The following is a 21,373-nucleotide window of genomic DNA, read 5'->3' on the forward strand; positions in this document are numbered from 1 at the left end:
TGATACCATGGCTAGCTTTGTAGATAATGTATTTTCCATATTTGAAAGTATTTCCTCAGGAAAGATTCAAAGAAGAGGAATTACCATGCCAAAAGATATTGAAATCTTTAGCCATATACTTTTAAAATACTTACCTTGATTTCCAATACAATATCTAAGGTTCAAGTCATTATTTATGCTGAGATTCTTCAAAAACACATTGTAATCTACTGCAGTATCATTGTGGATGTTGTAGTGTTTCGAAAACCTAAAATACAAATGTTCTTTAGCAATGAGAAATTATGAATCTAAAATGAAGCAAGTGTTACTAAGGTATCCTTTATACTCGGGCTGGCATTAATTTTAATGTCTGTTTCTAGCTACAGACGGAATTGAAAAGTAAACCCCAGAAAATGTTACTGTCAGATTTTTTTTTTTAATGCAGCCACTTCGAGATCACTTCTTTAGCCTACAGCTGGATGCATCGAGATTACAGTGAGACAGCAAACGTTGCTGGACCTGTTGAGAAATGGCCAGACCTAGACAGCACCTAAGGAGTTTCTCCTTGCTCTGGCGGGAGGGGAGCTGGGGCGCAGTCTGCATGGCAGCCGCCTCTCCACTCCAACAGCAGAAGCAGGTCCCACTTGCCTTTAATAATTGGAGGGAAATGAGTCAGCCAGCACAAAATTTCCATAAGCAGGGGAATGGAGAGCTGGGTGGAGGAGCCAGCAGAGATGATCTCGACTGAGCATATCCTTTCTCTAGAGAGAAACTGAGGCCCACAGATGGCATATGGTTTCAAAACAGGGGGTGGCAGAGGGAGCAAAGTTTCTCTTGAAGCATTCTGGGATTTTTATATGTAACATATAAAATAAGACTTTTTAAAACAACGAACCACTGTCTATCCCTGAAATACACTGATGTACACACACACACACACACACACACACACACACACACACATATATATATGTTTTTGTTTGTTTTTAGACAGAATCTCGCTCTGTTGCCCAGGCTAGAGTGTGGTGCTGCAATCTCAGCTCACTGCAACCTCCACCTCCCTGTTCAAGTGATTCTCATGCCTCAGCCTCCCGAGTAGTTGGCATTACAGCCATGCACCACCACGCATGGCTAATTTTTGTATTTTTAGTAGAGACGGGTTTTTGCCATGTTGGCCAGGCTGGTCTCAAACCCCTGGCCTCAAGTGATCTGCTCACCTCAGCTTCCCAAAGTGCTAGAATTATAGGCATGAGCCACTGTGCCCAGCCGAGATAAACTTCTTTTAAAGTTAAAATAAATAGGATGTTTGAATTTTTAAAATAAATTTTCTATTATTCAAGTCTTCCACCTGATAAATGGTTTTCTAGATCATTTCTGTGTTATTACATTTCTAAAAATTGACAGGTTTTAAGTGTTTGGTTATATTATCTCCATATGTGTTGATTTCTATAATTATGTGATCTCATACTGCTTTCTAAAAATTTAGTAATTATCACTTAAAATATTTGTTATTTTTCTGTTTTCCAAATTTAACAAAGAGTAATGTCAAGTAGTTATTTCAATGCATACCTTTTTTTCCACTTTGATGACTCTTGCCTATTGTTTTAATAAGATAAATGATCTCTAGGTGTGATAGCTGCCAGATGTTAGCAGTGAAACTCCCTAAACAGCTTCATCTTTCATCCATGGTCTCTGTCTTGTGAAAATGAGGTAGTAAGTTTGAGAAACCAGAAGGCCTAATTGAGGGGAGAAGGGTATGACTCCAATCAGCTCAGAAACTTCTCCAGCATCACCACCTGTGACTGGGTTTCATTCATCTGCTCAGGCAACAGGCTGAACTGTAGTGATTTGTTTGCTGGTTTTACAAGGTTGCTCATAAATGATTTCACCTATTTCAAACACGCTGGCCTCCAGGGCAGCGGAGAGTAGGCTGGAGGGAGATGGGAAACACAAAACTCAATGGGTTTGGGGATATCCCAATTAAATAGAGGACTTGGTAACTGTATCTCTGGCCTCTTGTTTTATGTAGGTTGGACAGTAGTCTGCTGCCTAAATGCAACAGGTCATCACAGGGTAAAGGGCATTCATGGAGTCTTTATGATGATGAGATGGTCACTGTGAAATCAGCCCTACTATGTGCAAGCGTGTCACAGGCATGTTATGTACATTACGTTGAGTCTTCACCCCAGCCCTGAGAGGTGGGCTGCTCAGTCCCCATTTTTTTTTTTTTTTTAGATGGAGTCTCACTCTGTCGCCAGGCTGGAGTGCAGTGGTGCGATCTCAGCTCACTGCAACCTCTGCCTCCCGGGTTCAAGCGATTCTCCTGCCTCAGCCTCCCAAGTAACTGAGACTACAGGTGTGCACCACCATGCCTGGCTAATTTTTGTACTTTTAGTAGAGACGGGGTTTCACCATGTTGGCCACGATGGTCTCAATCTCTTAACCTCGTGATCCACCTGCCTCAGCATCCCAAAGTGCAGGGATTACAAGCGTGAGCCACCGCACCCGGCCAGTCCCCATTTCTTTAAGAGAAAACTGAGTCTTGACAAGGCCCAGGAGCTACCCTGAGGCCCTAGAACAAGGGAGGAGAGAGCACAAACTTCACCTCCAGCAGCCTGACTTCAAAGCCTGGGCCATTTGTACCACACCAAGAGCCAAATGTTGAAATTAAATAGAAAGCTGTTAGATAAAAGAAAGGATTCAAAAATGCATTGTGTTTCCTGCTCAAAAATAAAAAAGACAAAGTTAATACTGAAGCAGCTTCTCCAGGAAAGAGTATATTCTTGAGCTTCAATAAGAAAAGCATTAAAGCAATTGAAGAAACGGTCTACTTTTGATCTTCTGTGTTTCTGAGTCTAAAGGAAAGCAATTCTATTATGTTCAGTTTCTCAAGCCTTATCATGAAAATAGCATTGTTTTTGAGGCTTAAAAAAATCTCAAATAAAAATTCGTGGAGTTCTTTATTATTCAATACTTATGAGATGGGGAAACAGACAGTAACATTTTTTATAGATTTACTAGGTTGGAGACTGCAGTGCCAAACACAAGGTTTATTGTCAAATAAAACACTGTTTTGTTTTTTGATTGCCTGTTTTAGAAGAGCGCTGCCTCTGTTCTATAATTGCGTGCACAAAATTATTTAATTTGTTTTGTTTGGATCTTTTTCTGGACACTTTCCCAGCCGGAAAAGATGTAAAAATTAAAACATCTATTATATCTTTTATATTCTGAGGTGGGTTATAAAGAGAAAAAAAAGAAAAAGACATTCAAAAGAGTAGGAGATGCCATTTTTTAAAGTCTGCCTGCTTTTCAGGCCCTGCAGCATCAGTAACATGTCACATGCCCTCTAGACTTCCTTGCCTCAGGGGCAAATTCTTCCACTCTGCTTCTAGCAGCAGCCACACTGTCTTTATGAGATACAAGGAGCTACCGGGACCCATTTTCATAGCAACTTAGAACACCAGTGCAATGCGAAAAGCTTGGGCTCCGGGTGAAATGAGGCTTGGTGCTTTTGTTAATGGTCTGGTGGGTATTTAGAAAAGTGTTTGGGAAAAGGCACGAAGAGGGAAAGGACCTCTCGGCTGGGTACTGTAGAAATTAAGCTAGACATGGGCCCATCTTCCAGTGGCTTTCACTCAAAACTCAAATAGCCACAGAAGCCAAACATTTGGCTTCTTCTGAATGATCTGGAGTTTATAGATGGCTCAAAAAAATGCCCGTGCAGGCTTGTGTGTGCTGCCCTTGGAGTCGGGAGCAGGTGGTGGTGGCGTTCAAACGCCATGAAGCAGCTAAATGTTCTGCTGTTCATCATCCTCCTGCCCCACACCCCTGCACCTCAGCAACAACAGTCCTCAAAGGAAAATTAAGTCTCCGTTATTGTATCAGGATGCAGAGCCAACGGGGAGCACAGCAACAACGCGTGAATCCTGAAATTTGTCATTCTTCTCCTAACCCCAGGCTTTGAGTAAAAATCAACAGTGAACTAGAAATATGTGGGATGGAGGGCGGGCACAGTGCCAAGTGGGGAAAGAGACAATTGGTGATGGATTACTCCAATAACCTGGATGTGTTCAAAGCTGCGGGCCAGAGGACAGACCCGAGGGTGCTTCAGGAATGAGAACCATTAGCTCTCATTTTTGAGAATGCATGGGGAGCTTTAGGAACATGAGAGAATGTCCAGTGAGTGCCTCTTTGAGAAACAAGGTGTGTGTGTGAGGTGGGGGGGGGACGAGAGATAGATGGAGCCAATGAACCCAACAGGTCTCATTTTGAAATTGGTTAAAAGTTCTACTGAGCAATCTCTCACCGTGCCTTCATTTGCTTACTTTTCGTATTCCTCATCTCTTAACTTCAAACAGAAGGTCTCCAGAACTCTTCTTAGCTCCTGCGGTTGAATCAGTCCAGTCTTGTTAACATCAATGAGCTTAAAGGCTTTCAGAACAGTCTTAATGTTTTTGAAAACCTATGTATAAAAAGTGATTTAGGAAAAGTCAAAAGATCTAGTGTTAGAAACCAAATGGTAATAAAAATGTGAAAGGTTTTTTTAATACTTTTTATAAAATAAAATGTTTTCAAAGACTCACAGTGGTGGGCACTGCAAAAATGACATGTCTACGGAAAAAAGAACACTTTGCATTTATTGAATGTTTTCAAGGCAATTTTCTCTGTAAATGGTCTCAGTAATTTAAAAAAAAAAATCTTTCTGATGTAAAGCAATAAGTCTCATACACAATTCATTCCCTTTTAGGGCCGTATGAAAAAATCTTTTTTGTTAATTGATACTTAAAAACTACAGTTCTGGCATGGCTGGACTTGTACAATTTTTATTTTTCACAGCCATATGCAAACTATTTTTACTAGGAGCTGGAAAATATGACTGTATATTTCAACCCCTCTAAATTTTTTAAAGATATCACAGAAAAGTTTTGTAGAGACTTCTCCAAACTCAGCAAATGATATTTAGTGGGTAACAGATGCACATGACATTAGGATAGACCCTGTGGATCCGCAGGGAGCACCCAGTATATTTATTGGGTGCATAGATGCATATGGCATTAGGATAGACCCTGTGGATCTGCAGGGAACATCCAGTTGTGCTCTTAGCCTTAAACTACTTATATTCAAAGGAAAGAAGCACAGAGCTGTGTGATGGAAGCCTTTCAATCCCTCTGAAGGAGGTACCATTTCCTCAGCGTTAGATATGGAAACTGACTGCTCCCTGCTCACAATCCACATCTTGTTACTACCAAGGACTGCTGACTCTGCACAATCCAGCCCCATGCTGCAGCCGCCCACCCCCCATCTTTCCAGCTCACTCCCTTGGGCGCCCAGAGCTCACACAGCCTTCACCCACTGGGCGCTCCCCTGGGCTCCTGCCTCCCTCCACACTCCTCCACGCCTCTCAGCCTCACTTCCTTCCTAACCCTCCCATCAACACCTTTGCCGCTTGGCATATATGCTTGACTCCCTCCTCCCCTCTGCCTCCTCCTACTCTCTTGGTGAGACCCTAACAGGGGGTAAACCCAACTCGCCACCTCTTCCAGACCCATCCAAATGGCCTGACATGGCTGGAGAGAAACACACCACGAGCACCTCCCTGGCTCTCCTAACGAGACCATTAACTCCACCAGAACAAGTGCTGCGTGGTAATCTCACCAGAACGGGTGCTGCGTGGTAATCCACCCCATACATCATCACTCTCACACACACATCCACAGATACATGCACACACACCATCACTCACACACACACATATTCATACACACACATACACCTGTGCATATACTCACATACAAACCATCACTCACACACATATATTCACACAGATACTCACATGCACACACACCATCACACACACATATATTCATACACATACATGACTGTGCATATACTCACACACACCATCACTCATACACATATATTCACACACACACATATATGCACTGATACATGCACACACACTATCACTCATACACACATATATTCATACGCACACACACCTGTGCATATACTCACACACCATCACTCACACATATTCTCACACACACACACAGATACTCACAGGCACACACATCACTCATACACACATATATTCATACACACACACACACCTGTGCATATACTCACACACACTCACACCATCACTCACACACATATATTCGCACATATATTCACACACACATGCACACTCAACACGCATACACCTGCATATACTCACATATTCACACCATCACTCACACAAATATATTCACACACACTCATATATGCAGATACTCACATGCATACACACCATCACTCACACACACATATATTCACACACCTGTGCATATATTCACACTCACACCATCACTCACACACATATATCACACACACCTGCATATACTCTCTCACACACACACACACACACACACAGGCATATACTGATGCACTCACACCATCACTCACACACATATATTCACTCACGCATGCACATATACACACACACCTGCATATACTCACACTCACACCGTCACTCACACACATATATTCACACACACCTGCATATACTCACACACTCATACCATCAATCACATACACATATATTCACACACGCATGCACGTACTCATACGCACACACCTGCATATACTCACACACACATCACTCTCACACACACATTCACACACATATGCACATATAATCACACACACACTCACATACACCATCACACACACATATACTCACACACACACCACCATTCTCACACATATATTCACACACACCTGTGCATATGCTCACATGCACACACACTTGTACATATAATCACACACACACCATCACTCACACAGTTACATACACACGCACATGTTCTCTTGCACATATACTCACACTTGCATATAGTGTCATACACACCATCACTCACACACACACACACATACTCCATCCACACAGCCATTCCCACCTTCTACACTCTCCTAACCTCCAACTTCTCCTCCCGCCTCCTGCTTTACTGACAACCTTACCTCTTATTTGTTAACAGAGAAAACAGAAACAACTAAAGGACAGCATTCCCATTCCCCGCACCCACTTGCAGCTGGCCTGCTCCATCCCCAGATGAGACAGGTGCCTTCTGTACTGTTTTAAGGGATCAAGGGATAAACCTCCGTGATCCTACCTATGGCCAGGCGGGGCCACGTGACGCACATGACCCTGACCCTGTCCCCAGGCGAGGAAGTGCTCCTGCCCGTCCTACTCCCTCTCAGGTCACCCCATGAAGATGAGCGGTTTCACAAACAGAACCTCCCTCCATGCCTCACCTCTTCCTCCAGTCACCCATTCCCTTGGACTGAAATCCCCTCAAGATTATCTCCAATGTGTCCCCCTCTCTTAAAACCTCTCCAATCACTTTTGTCCACACTACTGCACAAACACTGTTCTTGTCAGTGTGACCAAAGACTTCCACCTTGTCAAACCCAAGGGCCACTTCTCAGTCCTCATCTTGCTGTCCCAGCAGCCACCTTTGACACAGCTGCTTGGCCCTTCTTCCTTGAGGCACTTTTGCTGCTTAGCTTCTAGAGCTAATGCTCTCTCTCCTTCTCCTCCAGCCTTCTTGGATTCTCCTTCTCAGTCTCCCTTGCTAGCTCCTCCTCCTCTTCCCATCTCCAAGCCTGCAGCATTTTAGTACTCAGTCCTCAGCCCTCTCTGCTTCTCTGACCACAATAACTTCTTGGTGGTTCACTCCTGTGGCTTCAATGTCCCACTGATGACTCCCACGTGTCTGTCTTGAGCCCTGGACTCTTCTCAGAGCCCAGCTTAGAATATCCAACTGCCCATTTGACGTCCACCTTGAGACTCTAACAGACATCTCAGGTTTACCAAACCCAAGCTGCTCTACCCGCACTCTCCTATCCCAATAAATGGCAAATCCATTCTACTGGGTTCCTTTTTGCTCACATCCCATATCCAGTCTACCAGGAGAGCCCATCGGCCCCTCCCTCCAGACCATTTCCAGAATTCAATCATGTCTTACCACCCCCAGCCCACTTCCCCCCACACCCCAGGCTAGTGCAAGCCTCCTGCTTGGTCCTCCAGCCTCCACACTTGACTCCACGAAGCAGCCAAGGAATTTATATTTAAATGTGAGTCTGAGCATACCCTCCATGGCCAAAGCCCCCCAGGGCTCCCACTCCACTCGCTGTGACCCACCAGGCCACACTCGACTGGCTCCTGGCCACCCCCTGGCCGTGTCTCCCTCCACCTGTCCCCCGCCTGCTGCTTTCTGGCCGTACCAGACTCTGCTGCTCCCCATGACTGCTCGGCCCCTCCCGCCTCAAGGTGCTGGCGCTTGCTGCTCCTCGTGCCTGGAACATTCTTCCCGGATACTCACTGGCTCACTCCCTGGCTTCATTCAGGTCTTGGCCCAGAAAGGCCCTCCCTAATCACCATGCAAATTAGGACTCCTCACCCCCAATCCTCTTATCTTTTCTCCAAACCCCTCTTCAACTGGCATCGCCTCCTTTTATCTTTATGGTCCGTCTCCCCCTCTGAGAGCAAGGGTTGTTCATGGCCCCAGCTCTAGGACAGCACCTGGCACAGTGTGGACACTCAGTGAGTATCTGTCGGAATGAATGAATCTGTCTCCTCTTCACCTGCCTGGAAAAGAGCCACGCTCTGCGGAAGCCTTGTGTTATGTCTGCAACTGCCTCCTCAGTCGACTGGCCCAAGCATTCAGGACCAATCCTGAGTGCAGTCATGATGACATTCAATGTCAGGATTACAATAACATGATCTTCGCACAAACACGAACTGAACGGATGTCTGTTATGTGCAGAGCCCCGTGCTTAACTCTATACCAGCCTCCTGACTAGAGAACAGCTTACAACCAAAGAACATTGGCTAACATGGCCTCAGTATCCAAAACCGGGAATACTGAGTGCAGCCTAGAGGGAAAGGCACCAGCAGAAGCAAAACCGGCTCTGGTGCCTCTGTCCTCCACTCCACTGCTCTGCCTAAAAGAGGGAGCCTCAGCCACTGACACCTCCTGCTCTCATGGTCAGATAAAAATCTCAGCACTTTGTCTGCTGCCAAAGCCAGATTCACCTCCTTTGGTAAAATGGAGGACATGAGGCGATGCGCTTTTTTAAAACCCCAGAGCAACCCATATGGATCTCCAGCGTGAGCACCGGGAAGCGGCAACCTGGCAGCGAGCTCACACCCACCACAGCGACGTCTCCAAGGCTCTTATCATTTGTCAGACTGAAGTTTGGCAAGGGCTGAAGAATTGAGCTGCAGATGGTAAGGCTTATCAAAGGCAACAAAGTTAGGGCCGTGGTGTCCAAGACTTGTCCCACACAGGGGAGGAGAGAAGAAAAAAGTAAGAAGGAGGAATAAAATGGCTAAGCTAAGGCCCCCGACAATAGTGACTGTGCGCCCCCGCCCCCGCCCCCGCCCAACCGCGGTCTCTGGGCTCCAGCCATGAGCGACGTTGAATTCGCAAGGGTATTAGCGCTCTTCTCACCCGCTGTGAGCTCCTATTTATAGACGGTCTGACCCCTGCTTTATCCGCCCCTTCTCACTCTGCCTCGGTTATGGGGCCTCTTCCTTCTTTCTTACATGCACCAAGCTTGCTCACGCCTCCCTCCCTGCCTTCGTTCAGGCCTCCATCCCACGCCGCCACTGAGGCCTTCCTTACTCGCCTATTCGAAAGCGCACCTTCATCCTCTGCTGGCCACTTGCTTCATTTTTCTTCTTAGCATTCATCAACACCTGGACCATTTCCTACTTATTTCTGTAGCTGTTTATTGTCTTTCTTCCTCCATTGAAATGTAAATTCCACAAAGCAGGAAGTTGGTTTTGTTTGCTGCCATATCTTCAGGGCTCGGAATAGTGCCCGGATGCAGCGGATGCCTGTAAGTACGTGTGCAGAGTGGATTTGCATGCCATGTCTGTGGCCTTTCCCTGCCCTGCCACTGTCCACTCTGGGGTGGGATTCGGTATCTTCTCTTCTGGCTTTCCTAATTATCCCTCCATCCAGCCAGGGGTGGAACCCTGACTTCCACCCTGCCATCTTGGTTTATTTCTGCCTGCACTTGGTAACTAGCTCCTTCCTCTGGGGGTAGGGAGGCCTGGCCCCTGCTCACCTGTCATTCCATCCTACCCTTAAAATCCCCAGCGCCTGGCAGGAGGAGTGCTCAGAGAGCCAAATCCACTGAGAGAGGGAAAAACCGCTGCACAGATAACAAAAGGGGAAAGGTCCCTGCTTCTTGCAGCCTCCCTCCGAACCAGCATGCCTCTCAGAAAAGAACATCTTGCCCCAAGTATCACCTGACGTCATTACCCATGGAGCCCTAACTACCTTCATTCCAGGTGCGGCAAACTACTGCCCACCACCTGATATCGTACACCTGCAAGCTAAGAATGGTTTTAACATTTTTAAATGGTTGGGAAAAAAAATCAAAAGAAGGCTAATATTTCATGACATGCGAAAGTTATGTGAATTTCAAATTTCAGCATCCACAAATAAATTGTATTGGCACACAGCCATGCCCACTCATTTACATATCATCTAGGGACTGCTTTCCCCTCCAAGGGCTGAGTGGAATAGCTGGGAAGATATATACTCCTGAGCCCTTCATGGAAAAAGTTCACTGACCCATATTCCACTCCCCCACCCTACACACCACCCTCGCTTACTTACATCTGAGTGGGTGAGGAAGTTTCAGGGGAGTTCTTTGTGCACAAACATGAGGAAGAGCACTTAAGATTTTAAAAGGAAACCAAAGCAACAGCTAACTATGCCTTAAATTAAAGGCTCAGAGCCAGGAAATGAGCCCGTGTGGTCCCAGAGAGTCTCGTCTCAACCCTCTTGCCTCTCTCCTGGCCAGAGACCTGGTCCCAGCCCCACCCTGTGCAGCCCCTGCCGAGCCTGGCGCTGATTCCAGCCTGGCTCCCTGAGCCCTGCTAGGGGCCATATGCTAGCCTTGTGCCTGAGCAGGTGCTGCCCTCCCGGCACCCCCACTGCACCCTGGCCCCTCCACTGTGCCCCAGCCCCCACCGCAGCACTGCAGAGCCTGGGAGCAGGATAGTATCTGACCCTCTAGGTGTCCTCAGAGCCAGGTCTGGGTAGCTGCTCAGACCTTGGCATGATGGCTGAAGCAAGTGATCTAGGGGAGGACCATGAGACTAAACCCACTGGGCTCTTCTGCCTGGAGAGCAAGGCTGGGGAAGGCAAGACAGAAAGCTCTGGATTTCCAAAGTGCGGCTGCATAAGCCAAACCCATTACCTAACATTTAAAGCAAGGAAATGAAGCCCCAAGTCACATAGGAGTGAAGTAAAAGGAGGAAGTGATCACTAAAAATAAAAATAATAAATTTTTGTAAAAAGTAATAGCAAGACTTAAAATATTCAGTTAAAAAGATTTAGGTGAACTGATGAAGGGCAGAATTATAAATGTTACTACAAGAAGCAGAGACTGACCTTTAAGATGAAAGCCAGGGAGTGGGGAAAATAAACCCTCTCCCAGGCAGGGTGGTTTGCCCCACTGAAAGGCACATAACTGCTCTGGGCTGGAGCGACCCCCACTGGACAATCCCAGTGTATCAAATCGCCTCTTTGCCTCCTTCCTCTCCACAAGCGACCTGAAGGGCAGAATGATGTAGTGACTAGTCACAGGCTCTGAAATGAGGCTTCGAATCCCAGCTCTGCACCTGTTATTCAGGTAACCTAGGGAAAGTGGCCTGATTCCTCTAACTTTAGCTTCGTTGCCTGTGAAATGAGAATGAATAAGGATATAGGTGTGTGGTCTGTGCTTAAGATGAAAGGAGCTCATGTGTGCAGGTGCTTCACACATGGAACACGTTCAATAGATGGTGGTGAAATGAGAATTGCTGACTGGGATCAAAGGCTGAGGATAGAGTTCCAAATAACCACACACCCATGTCGGGGAATATTAAGTGGCTGAACCAGCATTACTCTCCCCAACCCCAGTCCCTCCTTCACCCCTCACCCTCCACAGCACCATTGCCCAGACTAAGATAACAGAAGCCTAGAGATGGAGGAAGGTCTTGAATAGGCAGGAGTCCCGAGCCAAGACCAGAGCCTGGATCAGTGAATAACTATTAAGTGGATGGATGGATGGATGGGTGGGTGGGTGGATGAATGGATGGATGATGAATGGATGGGACAGATGGGTGAATGGATGGGTGGGTGGATGATGGATAGATAGGTAAATGGGTGAATGGATGAAGGGATAAATGATGAATGAATGAATGGAAGGGTTGTGGATGGATGGATGAATGGACACATGATGAATGAATAGATGGATGGGTTAAGGACAGATGGATGGGTGGGTGGATGATGGACAGATGGGTAGATGGATGAATGAATGGATGATGAATGAATGGATGGAAGGGCTATGGACAGTTGGATGGGTGGATGGATGGGTGGATGGATGGGTAGATGGATGATGACGGATGGATGGGTAGATGGATGAGTGGGTGGGTAGGTGGGGAGATTGTAAGCCAAGACAATCCTTGTAAGAGACAGGACAGGAACCTGCAAAAAGGGTAGACAGGCATCTCATTTCCCAGTAGATTCAGTGATCTGCTCTGCACCTACCTGGGAAGAGGAGCTGAGACTCAGACAGAGACAGCAGAGCAGGGCAGAAGCAGCAGATGAAAGCAGCCTGAACACCTGTTGTTGGTATGGACGGGACTTGTGAATTTCCCATAGGTTAAGAGGACACCATGAAAGGTAGAAAGCTTGAGCCGTCCTGTTCCCAATGGACTGCTCATCAGGGAAGGGGACCCAAGCAACCAAAGGAAGTGAGCTGGACCACCAGGAGTGGGAGCTGAGGTGGTCCAGAGGGGGCTAAGTCAGGGCCGATCTTCCTCAACAGGAAGTTCAGAGGCCCCCAAAGCACTGTCCTAATTACTCCCCATGGGCCCTATAGGAGAGCTTCCCAGAGAGGACCCAGGTAAAGGAGAGACAGACATGCTCTCCTTCCCCAGCCCTCATCACAGACCCCATGATCTGGGGAAGACAGGAAGCGGAAAGAGGGAGGGAGGTACAGCCAGTGAGCAGGCCCTATCCACTCCAGGGCCCTCAGGTTGGGAGGACCCGAGAAGGGCATGCTGAACCAGCCCCACACTTGAGGTTTAAACTGAACTCGCCTGCACTGGACCGGTTTAGACCTAAATGTGACCAGAGAGCCACCAGATCTGCCGAAGATACTCCTATGGGACGAGAGAGGGAGATTCAGCAGTGTCTGGTGGAGAAAACTGAGAGCTAAGAAATCAAACTGCTTCATATTTGTACCCCACTGAGTTCAGATGGTTCCATAAACCGCTAACCATGGATGCTATTATTACTCCAGAGTTCTTTGTTTAAAATTCTTTTTATAGCACTTTGAGCTCCAGGAAGGAAAACTGTGAACTCAAATAAATCTGACCACCCAAGCTTTAAAGAAGATGAGAAAAGGCCGAATACTTCCTCTCTGAAGCCGAGAATTCCCACTCTGCCTGGAAAACAATCCCTCTGGAGGCCTGGCGCTGATGTGGCCCTTCCCGGAGGCAGGCCAGGCTTCTTCAGGCCAGAGTATAACCTGCAGAGGAACTTAAGCCTTCTACAATTTCATTCTTATTGGCTTCCGTGTAGCTGTTTTCTGTGCAGCTCCTCACTCGGAGCCACTTTTTCTCGCCTGGCTTCTAAGAGAATGGGTCAGGAACCGCATCCCACCCGCCTGCCTGTAGACTGAGCCCCAAGGGGAGGGGGCTTCGGGCACCCCCACGTCTTGGCTCAGCAGCAAGCGGAAGAGTTCAGCACCCACGGCTGTCAGTCTGGCACCTTTCTGTCTCCACCACTAAATTCATTTTAAATTTAAGAAGTACAGATTTGAAATGAAACCATGAAAAAGGATTTCTCTTACAATAAACACATCAATGCTCATTTTCCTTATTATTCTACTTTTGGCTATTTTGTATAAAATCTTTAATTAAAGTTTTTCTTTGAAATTGTCATTATCAACCCAGAAGAAAGGAAGGGGAAAAAGAACAACACAGCTGTGCAGATACGAAGCACTATTCAGGACTAAATGAACTGGAACGAAATAAGTAGCTTGACTGTTATGTTCTTAGTTTTGGCTCTGTATTCTCAATAGCACAGTCTAACTTGTCACTTTATATCGATTCCATCTGTTTACACTCTGCAGAGTATTGGCTTCCTACCGTGAACATTTCCTATTTACCAGCTGGTAGAGATGCGCCAAACCAGATAGGAAAAAATTAGACTGCATTCAGAACCTCATAAACACAAACTTCCAATCCAGGGACGAGCGGGAAGGGGGGGCCGGGCATCGCTCACCTTTCACAAAAGCCTCGCCTCCCTACCTCCGGGCTGATGCTCTCACTGCTCTGGCAGTTGCCCTCACAGGCCAAGGACTATGAATTTCTTTACTGAACATATGCATACCCTGCCTTTACCCAAATTTCGAACAAGCTTACCTAAAAAGATACCCAAATAAGACCCACAAAAATGGAGAAAAGAAAGCTGACCCCAAAAAAATGAGCTAAAGAAACTTAAATGTCATAGTTGACACAATGAAGCAAAACTCTGGTTTGGGGTCTCCTTGCAGCCAAGGTGAAGAGGGAAACTTGTGCTTATATAAAGTCAACAGGCCACGTGAACCTTTCCCCACATTCGATTTTTCATTTTTAAAATGCTTACCTGTAATGTATAGCTTACAGACTTCTATTAAGAAACTCTAGCTACGCATTGAACTTATGACACAGCTATAAAAGGTGCCCCATCTATATACTGAGGGACTTCTGAGAGTGCGAGGCTGGGTGTGGTGGCTCATGCCTATAGCCCCAGCATTGTGGGAGGCTGAGGCAGGAGGATTGCTTAAGGCTAGGAGTTCAAGACTAGCCTGGGCAATGTAGTAAGACCCCATCTCTATAAAAAATTAAAATTTTAAATTTAAAAAAGCATTGCTGATCTGTAAGAAATGTTTCCTTTCTTTCATTTCTTTCTTACCCAGCCCACACTCATAGGATGGGTGTTCCACCTCAACTGCCACAGGCCAAGAATCTTGGGGCCCCTAAGAGCCCTGGCCGGCCTCAGCTCACTCATAGGACAGAGCTGCACACCAGCAGGGGCAAGCCTGGAAGATCAGGAGCCACCATCCTGACCCAGCATCCTGCTGCTTGTCTGGACCTCATGGGAGAGGATGCTGCTTTGAGAAAGACAAACCAAAGAAGACTGTTTGGGTTACGTGGAAAGCTTCCCAGGTAGGACCAATGCTGGGTACTACCACGTGGCTATAGCACTTTGCCAAGAGCCTAGCCAGCCACAGACCACCTCACCTAAGAACTAGATCAGAATCACATTTTAGAGTAGAAAAAGACCTTGTCTGTCATCTCCCTCAGCATTTCCCAAAATGGCATTCCTCCAAGTGCAAGTTCTGGATCTAGAGTTAAACAAATAAATGCACAGAAAGGCCGACTGCAGCAACATTCAATAGATTTCTATACGGCAGCCTCCTCTGAGCCTTCACTGTGCTAACGTACATTGTGAATCCTCAAGGACTGGGGGAACAGCACTGGAGAAGCTGGGGCCAGCTCTAAGGGACCAAGTCAGCGGGACCTAGTAGTTAACTGCACGTAGAGGGTGAGGGAAAGGAAAGTCCAAGTGGCAGCCAGTTTCTCCCTTGGTGACTCGAGTGGATGAGATCCAGAATGTGGAATATGTTGCAGGTTTGGGAAGGAAGACTGTTAGTTAACTCAGTGCACACTCAGCTGGGAATACCTGCATCCTCCCCGTTCACCCCCGCAGACATCTTTCCTCCTGGCAAATTGATCCAGTTGTTGGGAGAACACCCACCCTGTGCCCTCCTGCCTGCCTTCTTCTGTTCATTCATGAATTCCTAACTTAATGAGCCCCTGGTATGTACACACCACCCTTCCTCTAAGGTCTAGTTCAAATCAATCACCCTCCCTGGGTACCTCCCCAGTAGCCAGTACGGGTGACTTCCTCTTACGAAGTCTTGGAGAGTTTACTGTCCATGTCTTTCAGCTGTCAGTACGAGCAACTTATATTGCTTTATTCCCTGACTCCTCTTGATCTAGGTGCTATACCACCCAATAAACACATTTTTAAACCATCATAACGTGTTGCTTATGCTTGTGTTCCCAAGGTGATTTTAAGTTTCCAGAGGACAAGAATCAGGCTTTAGTCTTCTCTGTATCCCCAATAACCACATGGTGTCCCCATAACACCAGTAGGTGCTCAACAAATGCACATGATGGTAAGAGGGTGACCGATGACTTCCAAGCCTGATAACAGGTACCCCGACTCCAGTTGCATTCCCAGCAAATATACCCACAACGCTGCTGACAGCACTCTCCTAAACATATCAAAACCCCCTTATCAGAAACCTTCAATCATCCTCCTCCTGGCCCATGCCTAAGGGTTAAAACCTGGCCTTCACATGCGTCTTTTCCTCTGGAGGAAAAAGTTTCTACCTTTTGAAACTCGTCTGTCCCAACGTGCCTTGAGAAACATAACTCTACAGAATAGCCGCAGGGCTTGTCTCCTTGTGGTGCTCTGGTCACATCCACACTTCCCTCTCCCCATGTCCTTTTCCTTTGCCAGGTTGCAATTCTGAAAACTACCCCACATCTCTTCCCCCACCCCATCCTCAACGTGCATTGCAAGTCTATCTATGGTCCAAATCCAAGCTCCAATATCACCTTCCTCACCCAATTGTTCCTGGCTATTCCAAGGAATATGAACTTTTCTACAAAACTTTCTTTATTCATACAATAATTATTTACTGAGTGCATATCAGGTGCCAGGAACTGTTCAAGGCACCAAAGTTACAGCAGTGAACAGGAGAGAGAAGGTGCCTGCTCCCACAGAACACAGATCCCAGTCATAAACAAGTAAACAAACAACATTTCAGAATGTTCTACGTGTTATGGAAAATGTAGTTTTAGATAGGGTAGTCAAAAACATCTCACTGGAGAGCTGTCCAGTGCAGAGCTCCGAAAGCTGGGGCGTTTAACTGAAGTTTACTCGATGCACAAGCAAAAGACATGGGCATGTTCACCAGAGAAGGCTCTGGCTTATGTTTTGAACGGATAACTCTGGCTGTCATGTGGAATGCAGATTGTAAGGGGCAAGAGAGGCAATGGGAAGCCCAGCTAAGGGGTCACTGACAAAGCACAGGCCAGCGACGATGGTGGTTTAGGCTATAATGATGGCAGTGGGGATGGATCAGAAGTGTCCAGGTTTGGGATCTAGTTCAGGATAGAGCAGACAGAACTTGCTGATGGCCTGGATATGGGAGGGGCACTGGTGAGGGAGAGGTGATCAAGACCGGTCCTCGGTTTCTGCTTGAATGAATGACGAGTGGTAGAACCATTTACTGACCTGGGAGGAAGGCTTCTCCGGGTGGGGCAGGAGGACAGTCAAGAGTTACGTTTCTGTCTGCGGACACTGGTGAGTCTGGGGCCTCACAAGGAGATGTAAATGTGGGCACCCTCAGCATATAGCCCTCTTATCCTTCCCCGGGTAGCTTTCAATCCTAGAGCAGCGGTCCCTAACGTTCTTGGCACCGGGGACCAGTTTTGTGGAAGACAACTTTTCCATGGACCAGGGGAGAGGGGGTATGGTTTCAGGATGAAACTGTTCCACCTCCAATCGTCAGACACTAGTTAGATGATTCTCATAAGGAGCATGCAACATACATCCTCGCACGCACAGTTCACAACAGGGTTCGCACTCCTGTGAGAATCTAATGCTGCTGCTGATCTGACAGGAGGCGGAGCTCAGGCAGTGATGCTCATTTGCCCACCACTCACCTCCTGCTGTGCAGTCTGGTTCCTGACAGGCCACCAATCAGTACAGGTCTGCAGCCTGAGGGATGGGGACTGCCGCCCTAGATGATTGCAAGCCATCTTTTAACTTTCCACGTAAGAACTCGTATGCTTTATGTCCTCTAAATACAAACTCCTAATTTTGTTGAGTAAATTCTATGGGCCCAGCACTATGGTGAGTTCATTTTATATTTATTCTCACACAGAATCCCAACACCACCGGGAAAACCTTGCAATATTGTTCACCCAGTTCACAGATGGGGAAAGTCTTGAAAGAGGCAAGACTAGCTTGCTGAGGATCACTCAGAGAGTCTCTGTTGGTGTTCAAATGCACGCTCGGGTTTGCTAAGGCCAGAGCTCCAGACTGTACCCCCACACCCTGCTGCTTTAAACATTTACCCCTACAATCTTGCGTTTGCACTATTAATTGGTAACACACAGAAAGACAAAAAAAAAAACTTAGTCTGAAATAATTGCAAATTCTGATATTGTAGAATCTTTGCTGTAGTTTCTTCACGAAGGCTTTCGTAAATTAATGATAGAGCAACCAAAAATAGGTCCTGGGGCAGAAGTATTCTCAATATAATTTTTAAATAAAATGCCAACGGATTATTTTGTGGTGTGAGATTCTCTAGATCAAAATATAAGTGCTACTCTTCATTTAGATGCACGTAGACACAAGAATAAAAGCTGTGACATTATTAATCACTATATTCAGTTATGATTGATAGGCTTTTCTGCGGGGAGGAAAAAGTGCCTCAGATACAATCTGTCCCAACAGCTCTACGATATGCTAATATTTTCTTCAGATGAAAGAGGAGATGTGTTCAAATACCTGCTACAATAGGCAATTAATACCAAGTGCACCAAAGTAGAGCTGATGAAAGTAGGATTAGGGGAATATTAGGAATTAACCAAGAGCTTGCATGTTTTAGTAAATGGCCTCATTTTGAGCTTGACACAGCCTTTCTGTCAGGCAAACAGACTGCATTCTAGTCTATTCATTCATACTAATGTAGTGTTATAAAATTAAGGTGTGTTTATGAAATGGTGGCGAGTCTAACAACTGATTCTTTATCCCTTGAATATTTAATTTTTAAGTGTCTTTTTAAAGAAAATTCACCTCTTTAAGAGAATGAATCTCCCCACCACTTTTATCTCTTCTTCATGAGGATATTACAGAGCAAGCCAGCAGCTCAGCAATTATAATTATTTACTAATTGCTTCTGAAATGACTATCTCCACACACCTCCAAGGCACCAGGGTAATCCCATAAAAACCTGTGTCAAATCACTCGGTGTCCAACAGACACGCTTGTCACAGCCGACTGGGTAGACCAGATGTTCTGGCATCATGGTGCCTGAACCTTCAAGCATTTTTTTTCTTTTGAGAGCTCCCTGACTCGAGTAGTGACATGGTACAAGAGGAAATAGCCTGGGGCTTTGGATGCTTTCTTTTTCCTTTTATACTTCTTTAACTGAATATATATTCTTTAATTCCAGTCTTCAGTGAAGAATATATTTTTTTTGAGGGGGAGATTCACGACCTTCTGAACATACACTGTATTCCCACACAGGTCAGAACAGCTTCCTGTTTCTCAGTACTTCCCTCAACAGGGCTTACAATGAGCCCTCACCCCACTTTAGATAGTAAGATGGGATTTTCTTCCTGTCTTAGCCACTCCTATCTTCACCTCTTGTCGGGAGTTGACAAACGATAGATGGAGTAAAAAACCTGACACTTGGTTAGCCTGGCAACACACTGCATCTTTGTTCAAGTTCCTTCTCTCCTGGCAGTCCTCACCTGAAGAATGTGAGGAAGCTGTCTGAGGTCTCGGGCGCTGCCACCGCTACAGGATGGAACTGGGACCCCGCAGGCAGAGACGGTGCATGAGAGACTGACGAGGTGGAAGGAATGTGAAAGGCAGGACACCAGAGAGAAAAGGGAAGAAAATTCCCAAATGCCCAAATGCCTTTCTGCTCTGTGGACAGAAAGGCAACTCTGTGGTTAGAACACAAGGCTCCATTGACTTCTGCGGTGATGATGAACAGAAAGACTTCTCTCTGTGATGGACTGGGTCTAACTACAGGCATAACAAGTTGTCACATTTGCTGAATGCAAAGTAAGCATCAACATATGCCTGCTTAACCTTTGTTCTCAGCTTCCCTCCATATCAATATGGGATAACAACAGTACCTGCCTCATGGGATTCACCTGGGAATGAAATGACTTAATACGATAAAGCACTTAGAAAAGCTCCTAGTAAGTGCTCAGTGCTAGCTATTATTACTAGAGTTGGCAAAATCTGAAAAATTACATTAGTGTCCATAAGATTAAGGCCCCACTAGCCAAGAGGGGTCCCTTCTGTAGGTAGCTGTAGCAGATGCATCGGTTGCCTTCCCAAATCCATTCACCTCTAGTCACTTCTCTCCTTTACTGTTTCTTTTTTCTGAGATGGAGTCTCGCTCTGTTACCCAGGCTGGAGTACAGTGGCACGATCTCGGCTCACTGCAACCTCTGCCTTCCGGATCCAAGTGATCCTCCTGCCTCAGCCTCCCAAGTAGCTGGGACTACTGGCATGCACCACCATGCCTAGTTAATTTTTGTATTTTTAGTAGAGACATTTCACCATGTTGACCAGGCTGGTCTTGAACTCCTGACCTCAGGTGATCTGCCTGCTTTGGCCTCCCAAAGTGCTGAGATTACAGGTGTGTGCCACCGTGCCTGGCTGCCCACTTCTCCTTTCTAACAAAACCCTCTATTTTCCATTTTGTTCAGACATCCGCCCTCCTTCGGTGGCCATGTGCTTCATAGGAGGGAACCCAGTGGCCGCACCAGGTGGTGATCAAGGTTGCTCCTGGCTGCTGGCAGGAACCAATTCCCTTGCCCATGATTGCTTTAGGTGTGGGGCATAATTCCAGGCTGTGGGACACAGGGAGGGACTTTCTTTTATTTTTACAGTCATATTGGAAAAAAGGCCCATTGAAAAAAAAATTGACATCAAAATATCTGCCTGAAGTGGTGGCAACCTCCTGGTGACCAGAAAGAGAGGTAGGTGGGTTAGTCAACCCTAGCCTCCACTCCCTCCTTACTTCTTGGGTGACATAAGAAGCTCCTTATTTTCTAAGATAGTTAAGTTGGAGCCTTCGGTTTCTTATAAGGGAAAAAACCAAACATCTCTGTGGCCAAGGGGCTGCCACCTGGTGGTAGATAAAGACGGCCACAGCAAGGGTTTCAGTGGTGTTCGGCAAGGAGAACAAGCGTCACCCATCAGTGGGGGAAGGGACTCACATTTACTGAATATCTGCTGTATGCAGGGGCTTTGACAGCGGCTTTGCTTACATTCATTCTTGTCAGTACCCTGAGAGGTAGGTTTTGTTGTCTCCACTTTAGAGATGAGGAAACTCAGAACAAATGAGAAACCATCCAAGGCACCCCGCCACCACCAGCAGCAGAGGCAGCGTTTCAGCCCAGGAGTACCTGATTCTCCACAAATCCCTCTGGCTCCTAGGAGACTCTGAAGACAAAGAAGCTGAAGACCAG

The 21,373-nt window shown here is 46.4% G+C and overlaps 1 protein-coding gene across 3 annotated transcripts in view; it reads right to left on the minus strand.

Annotated features, from left to right (window-relative positions):
* EFCAB6 (EF-hand calcium binding domain 6) overlaps positions 1 to 21,373 on the minus strand; it is a 324,265-nt gene that overhangs the window by 225,590 nt on the left and 77,302 nt on the right. For all 3 annotated transcript variants that reach the window (XM_011984010.1, XM_011984009.1, XM_011984011.1), the window contains 2 exons: positions 4,305 to 4,441; positions 135 to 247 (listed from right to left, as the gene is read on the minus strand). In XM_011984010.1, coding sequence (XP_011839400.1) covers positions 135 to 247; positions 4,305 to 4,441 — 250 coding nt within the window. The remainder of the gene's footprint in view (positions 1 to 134; positions 248 to 4,304; positions 4,442 to 21,373) is intronic.

The sequence above is a fragment of the Mandrillus leucophaeus genome, unplaced genomic scaffold (assembly GCF_000951045.1).
Source record: "Mandrillus leucophaeus isolate KB7577 unplaced genomic scaffold, Mleu.le_1.0 Scaffold26, whole genome shotgun sequence".
NCBI lineage: Eukaryota > Metazoa > Chordata > Mammalia > Primates > Cercopithecidae > Mandrillus > Mandrillus leucophaeus.